The 7264-nt window shown below is 43.3% G+C and overlaps 1 protein-coding gene across 1 annotated transcript; it reads left to right on the top strand.

Annotated features, from left to right (window-relative positions):
- Positions 1-251: 251 nt before the first annotated feature.
- LOC136679741 (C-C motif chemokine 20-like) lies at positions 252-1765 on the top strand. Its single transcript, XM_066658409.1, has 4 exons — positions 252-545; positions 912-1011; positions 1293-1370; positions 1477-1765. Exons 1-4 carry the CDS (start codon positions 464-466, stop codon positions 1520-1522), a joined length of 306 nt encoding a protein of 101 aa, XP_066514506.1. The 5' UTR covers positions 252-463; the 3' UTR covers positions 1523-1765.
- The last annotated feature ends 5499 nt before the right edge of the window (positions 1766-7264 follow it).

The raw sequence follows: 7264 nt of genomic DNA, 5'->3' as shown, positions 1-7264 counted from the left end.
AAATCACCACAGCTTCTTTTTTAAACAATACTTTTAAGATTAAAGTTATGTTTAAAACACACACACATTATTTTTGCTAAAGACAAAATTCCAGGGACTGTCCTCTAACACAAACACACAATGCTTATGGAATCAATGAATGATGTTGTGGATCACAGCAAGGATTTCTGACCCCTTCAGCAGCGCAAAATAAACTATAGTCTGTTAGAGAGAATACAAACAACCACTAACTCAAAAAACCCCCCAATCCTGTTTTACATGAAGCGTAATGTCCTTCCTCATTGTTGGCTGGAGTTAGCGTGTGGGCGTGTGTCAGTGCTGGAAAATCCGATCTCACATTTGGAATGTACGTTATTTCCATTGATGGGCTATAAATTGACAGCACAGAGATGCAGCCGACACACTCTTACAAGCTCCTCAGCGCTCACACACACTCACTCCACAGCCAGAGAAGACCGAGACAATGACCCAGATTTCTGGAAGCGCTCTCACACTCCTGCTGGTTCTAACAGTCAGTCTGTGCTGCCAGAACGCCACCGCCTTTGGTAAGTATCTGTCTATCTCTCCATCTCTCTTAGTGAAGTCCTGTTCTTTTACTCAGATCCATTCACAAGTGGATGCACATAATCTCTTAAAGACACTGGAATACACTCGTAACCAAAGTGATGCTAACCGTGTACCTTTCACATCTTTAACTTAGTCCCAGCACCTCATTAAACTCCATTTAAATCATTTCACAAAGCAGAGAGATTAAAAACAACAAGGATTGTATTCTCCAGCACTTTATGGATTTATTACAGGCGAATGTTTTCATGCATTAAGAGAATACACAGAAATATATCACTCATAACTCGCTCTGATGGAGAAACTGCTGGAAAGTGCTGATGTATTTGTTTTTTTCTGGTTTTCAGCCTGTTGCAGGAAATACACAAAGGGAGAGATCCCGTTCGGAATCATCAGAGGGTACTCCATCCAGACCATGAGAGGAGTCTGCAACATCGACGCTATTGTGTAAGGGTTAAGAACACTCTCAGTGTAGGTTGTAAAAGAAAACCAAGCCACAAAACACACACAGCTTTGTTCAGATCAAGAACCTGTGGTAGTTCTATTGTTTTATTGTTGTTTTATTTACATCTCAGCAGACAGATCTAGAAGAGTCATTAGCAATTTTAAAAATGATTATTTTGGGCTTGGCTTTTTATTTTACATTAGTTTCCTCTCTTTCTTTGTGTCACACATTTCACTGAAACGTACCGAATAATAATTCCTGTTTTTTTCATCTTCCCCTGCAGCTTCCACACGAGCATCGGCCGAAACGTGTGCGCTGATCCGGCTCAGAGCTGGGTGATGGAGAGCATCCGCAAACTAAAGTACGTACTCTCACTAAACTCCACACGCGAGATTAAAGAAGAAGAAGAATCAGAACGAGACGGTGATTTCCTCCTGAAATGACTTTTATTTTCTTCTTTTCCACAGAGAGAAAGTCAAAGCTCTGAAGAAGAAGAACAAAACTACGCAGTGAAAAGACTCAAGCTAAACACCTCTTTATTGATGGACACTTTATTAAAACTCATATAATATATATATATAGAATAAGAGGAAGATTATTGTTAATTTAATGTTTGGTTTACAGTTTTTTTTAAAACTTTAAATTGTTATTCTTTTAAGAATGTGAACCTGTTTTTTACTCTTTATGCAAAATGCATAACTGCGCTGCATATTTGTATATGCCTTTTTTATTTAAACGCAATAAATCTATATTACTTTTCTAAACTGTGTGTGTGTGTGTGTGAAACTGCTGTGTAAACTGTGGTCCCCACAAGGTCTGTTTTACAAACGCTGTTAGATTAACAGAAATACCATGTGAATAATGTGAATACATTTTAAACTACGTCCAAATAAACACCAGATATGATTCAGACGCTGGGTTTTTAACCTTTCCTTCAGTTCATCGCGCCATGATCAACTCTGTGATGAACCGAATGGGAAATATTTAGAATAGACTTTGAAAAATGTTGGGTTGGTGATGTGACAGGGACAGCGTAGTGGGTAACACTGCTGGAGTCTAGCCCCATCCCAGGTAACAACATCCATTCTATGCTCAGAAGAGTACAGACTCAACAAAGCATTTAAACATTAAACTCAGGAACACAGTGAAAGCTGTAATAGCTGTAAAAACAATGAAATAAAATCGACACCCTGCCTTTAACCGTAGTCTGTTTGTAGGGTAGGAGTTAGCAGCTGCTTTTCATGTTCAGGCCGATTATTCTCTGGTCTTTAGTGTGTATCGTACCTTCTTTCCGCAGTGTGACGTGTCTGCGTTGTGTGGGATGTGTGCTGCTCTTATGTGTTGCACAACGTCCCTGAAGAACAGCATTCATTCAACATTCCTGTGTTACACTGTTTTTACACTGTAATTATAATAAAGACAACAGGGCTGAGGAGAGTACAACATTGTAACTGTGGTAAATTTCCCCAATAGACTTTCAGAGGATAGAGTGGGGCACAGTATTTTTTGTTACTCATAAAGTCATTGATTATTTTGTAAAGTGTTGTTTATATTTATTCCTTCAGTTCTTTCTTTACCTATTTATTTATTCATTTATTTCTATTAAACGGCTCTTTATAAACTATGGGCGGCTTGGTGGTGCAGCAGGTAGGTGTCGCAGTCACACAGCTCCAGGGACCTAGAGGTTATGGGTTCGATTCCCGCTCCGGGTGACTGTCTGTGAGGAGTGTGGTGTGTTCTCTCTGTGTCTGCATGGGTTTCCTCCGGGTGACTGTCTGTGAGGAGTGTGGTGTGTTCTCTCTGTGTCTGCGTGGGTTTCCTCCGGGTGACTGTCTGTGAGGAGTGTGGTGTGTTCTCTCTGTGTCTGCGTGGGTTTCCTCCGGGTGACTGTCTGTGAGGAATGTGGTGTGTTCTCTCTGTGTCTGTGTGGGTTTCCTCCGGGTGACTGTCTGTGAGGAGTGTGGTGTGTTCTCTCTGTGTCTGCGTGGGTTTCCTCCGGGTGACTGTCTGTGAGGAATGTGGTGTGTTCTCTCTGTGTCTGCATGGGTCTCCTCCGGGTGACTGTCTGTGAGGAATGTGGTGTGTTCTCTCTGTGTCTGCATGGGTCTCCTCCGGGTGACTGTCTGTGAGGAGTGTGGTGTGTTCTCCCTGTGTCTGCGTGGGTCTCCTCCGGGTGAATGTCTGTGAGGAGTATGGTGTGTTCTCTCTGTGTCTGCGTGGGTCTCCTCCGGGTGACTGTCTGTGAGGAATGTGGTGTGTTCTCTCTGTGTCTGCGTGGGTTTCCTCTGGGTGACTGTCTGTGAGGAATGTGGTGTGTTCTCTCTGTGTCTGCGTGGTTCTCCTCCGGGTGACTGTTTGTGAGGAATGTGGTGTGTTCTCTCTGTGTCTGCGTGGGTTTCCTCCGGGTGACTGTCTGAGAGGAGTGTGGTGTGTTCTCCCTGTGTCTGCGTGGGTTTCCTCCGGGTGACTGTCTATGAGGAGTGTGGTGTGTTCTCTCTGTGTCTGCGTGGGTTTCCTCCGGGTGACTGTCTGTGAGGAGTGTGGTGTGTTCTCTCTGTGTCTGCGTGGGTTTCCTCCGGGTGACTGTCTGTGAGGAGTGTGGTGTGTTCTCCCTGTGTCTGTGTGGGTTTCCTCCGGGTGACTGTCTGTGAGGAGTGTGGTGTGTTCTCCCTGTGTCTGCGTGGGTTTCCTCTGGGTGACTGTCTGTGAGGAGTGTGGTGTGTTCTCTCTGTGTCTGCATGGGTTTCCTCCGGGTGACTGTCTGTGAGGAGTGTGGTGTGTTCTCTCTGTGTCTGCGTGGGTTTCCTCCGGGTTCTATGGTTTCCTCCCACGGTCCAAAAACACACGTTGGTAGGTGGATTGGTGACTCCAAAATGTCCGTAGGTGTGAGTGAATGTGTGTGTGTGTGTGTTGCCCTGTGAATGACTGGTGCCCCCTCCAGGGTGTATTCCCACCTTGCGCCCAATGATTCCAGGTAGGCTCTGGACCCACCACGACCCTGAACTGGATAAGGGTTACAGATAATGCATGAATGAATTTATAAACACTGAGCCTAAATACATTATACATTCATCAAAATCTATTCTTTACAACGTAGTGGAACATCAAAGACCTGATCATTTTACTTTCTCTAGAATGTTCTCCACAACACACCCCTGGTTCTTTTGGCTCATTTCATACCAATGGTGGTAGAGTGGTCTGTGGGGAGCGTGGTGTGTTCTTCCCGGAGCCCAAATACACACCTGGTAGGTGCAGTGACCATACAAGTGCAATAGGACTGAGTGTGTGGGTGTGTGTCGCCCTGTGACAGACTGGCGCCCCACTCAGGTGTGTTGTTGCCCTGCAGCCAGTGATTCTGTGTAGGCTCTGCACCAACCACGACCCTGAACTGAATAAAGAATTACACACAATGAAGAATATAATGAAACTAACAGGTAAAAGAGAAGTAACATGGAACGGACACAAAAAATGTGACCTGTTCCTGATTGTGGACTTCAGTCCTTCACTTGGCATTTCTCCAGCTACGTCATTCACCCTGGTTTCCCCAAACTTCTCTCCGAACCGATCGAACCATGAAGCCTTTGGAAAACTCCCAGTGACAAAAATAAATGCAGAAGTTCAGCTTTTCAGTGATTAGAGATCCTCACGTCTGCTGTTAAACGCTATTTGTTTATTTAAATAGCTAACGGTTGTTTATTTGAAACGCTCTCAGTCAGAAGACAAAGTGTATATTTGGATTAACCGTGTGGAAAGTTGAAGACATGTGACTGCAGAATTTCCAGGTGTATCTTTCTCACCTGTTCCCAGAGTTCAGCGCCCGGCACAACCAGGAAACACGGTGATGCAATAAACAAGGAAACGTAGGAATGTTGAAGAGCTACAAACCGGTTTAAAATGTAACTTCAGACAGATAAAGCAGGCCACGAACCTGAAACTGTTACACTGTTATTCACCTAGAACTCTTTTAAAAGCCCTGGGATGAACCCAAAACTACAATACACTAATATTTTAATTCAAAAAGAAATGAAAAACAATTACAGACAGATAAAGTAACTCAGAACAGACGTTTTCCCGTTTATTTCTTTAAATGTGGAACATTTGCAGACTGCTTTTTGCAGAAAGAGAGTCAGTAGAAAAGCTAATATCAGCCACACATCTGTAATAATAATGAAACCACAGCTCTGTCCTTGTCCTGACCATAGCTTTAGCGGCTCTGTCCTTTACCTGGTACGTGTTCCCCCCGGTTCCACCACCCTTCCCCTGAAGAGGTGAGATAATAGAACACTTTGGAAACTCTCAGTGACAGAAATTCAACATTCCACTGATTTAGAGAATACCTTTTTACATCAACATTTCTGTGTTAAATTGTATATTGTATAAAATGTATATCTTACAGTTGTTTATTTACAAACGCTCTGCAGTCAGTAGGTCGAGTTTATATTTACATTAACAATGTGGGTATTTAAAGGCATGTGACACTATTTATAGACTTTCTTTATATAGAACTCCTGTGTGTACAGCTCTCACCTGTGTCCCACGCCCTGCACAACAGGAAAAACAATGATGCAAGAAACGAGGAAGTGCGAGGAACCAGTTTAATGAGTAACTTCTGAAAGATAAACAAGGCCATGAACTGCAGCTGTAAACTCCGACTTAAAAAAAGAACTGGGCTTAGCTCAAAACTACAGTACATTATTGTTTTATTTCAAAAGAAATGAAAAGAATTAAACAGATCCATGAAGTAACGCAGTGTGGGAGCTTTTCCCTTTCCTTTCTGTAAATGTTGAAGATTTGCAGAGAGCTGTTTTGGAGAAAGAAGAATCATTCAATGCTCCTTCAGATGATATTTTAAATTTCCTTATATTTATATTTTATTGTCTTTTACCAGAGCGTCACGGTGGTGCAGCAGGTACTGTCTCTGTCACAGCCCCAGGGTCCTAGAGGTTGTGGGTTTGAGTCCCGCTCCGGGTGACTCTCTGTGAGGAGTGTGGTGTGTTCTCTCTGTGTCTGCGTGGGTTTCCTCCGGGTGACTGTCTGTGAGGAGTGTGGTGTGTTCTCTCTGTGTCTGCGTGGGTTTCCTCCGGGTGACTATCTGTGAGGAGTGTGGTGTGTTCTCCCTGTGTCTGTGTGGGTTTCCTCCGGGTGACTGTCTGTGAGGAGTGTGGTGTGTTCTCTCTGTGTCTGTGTGGGTTTCCTCCGGGTGACTGTCTGTGAGGAGTGTGGTGTGTTCTCTCTGTGTCTGCGTGGGTTTCCTCCAGGTGACTGTCTGTGAGGAGTGTGGTGTGTTCTCCCTGAACACACCACACTCACAAAAAGAGATTATGCAAAGTGAACATCATTGTCCACCATGAGTGCACCTTATAGTGGTTAAATGGCATATGGTGTGTATAGTGTATAGTGTGTGTACAATATTAATAACGTTTACATACACATTGTTTGTTGTGGTGAGACCTCGGGTTTGGGGAGGCCTTTAAAATGCTGCACTACATAAATTTGAACACTAGATGTCCTCCAAACATCTCTATGTGTGCTTCCTATTTACAGTATGTTCCTACAGTTCATTTAATAACATGAGAAAACCCTGGAAATCAGCAATAACATGCACAGTTCAGAAACATGTGTAAAACTTAAATGTGTGTGTGTGTGTGTAGGGACATGTGATCATCCAATAAAACTCATGAACTCATTAACAGGGTCTTAACTAATCTTTATCTTTCAGCCATGAGGACATCACAGAAACCCATCCCTGAAGAAGCACTGGGTGATGTTCCATTATTATTCCAGAGAACGCCACGCAGCCAGTGCTTTATGGCGCTTTAGGAACGAACACCTGAGACAGTGCCCTGGTTTAGTGTTAGCTTTAGGACTGATTTAAAGGAAATGGAGATGGTTCTTAAATGTCTTGGTCGTGCTCTGAGGCTGATCACAACTGAGGAGCTGAGCCCTTTAGTCTCTTCACAGCTTCCAATGTTTCTGTTTAAATCAGCGTTTCCCTCGGGAAACTTCATCACTTTAAAGAGAATGTCTGTGAGTCGGTTGTCTCTGGTTTGTTTGAATGTAAGTTTTTTAAGGTGGAATGGTTTTGGTTTGACCAAATAATTAATCTTTTTACGCGGCTGAAGGGTAAATTGTAAGTGTTTATTCATTGTTTAAATTCCCACAGAAACAGTAACTCGAGCTGTTTAGTTTTGTAGCACTTTCCCTCTGTGTTTACTTTCATGCAGTTAGCGCTCTCCTGAATTTAGAGTCAGTTCC

The sequence above is a fragment of the Hoplias malabaricus genome, chromosome Y (assembly GCF_029633855.1).
Source record: "Hoplias malabaricus isolate fHopMal1 chromosome Y, fHopMal1.hap1, whole genome shotgun sequence".
NCBI lineage: Eukaryota > Metazoa > Chordata > Actinopteri > Characiformes > Erythrinidae > Hoplias > Hoplias malabaricus.
This window is presented reverse-complemented; position numbering and strand designations above follow the sequence as displayed.

Excerpts from the sequence above, each read along its gene's own strand:
- LOC136679741 (XM_066658409.1), top strand. The coding sequence starts at position 464 with ATGACCCAGATTTCTGGAAGCGCTCTCACACTCCTGCTGGTTCTAACA. Across the intron at positions 1,012-1,292 it reads TGCAACATCGACGCTATTGT|CTTCCACACGAGCATCGGCC; the intron begins GTAAGGGTTAAG and ends CTTCCCCTGCAG. Across the intron at positions 1,371-1,476 it reads GAGAGCATCCGCAAACTAAA|AGAGAAAGTCAAAGCTCTGA; the intron begins GTACGTACTCTC and ends TCTTTTCCACAG.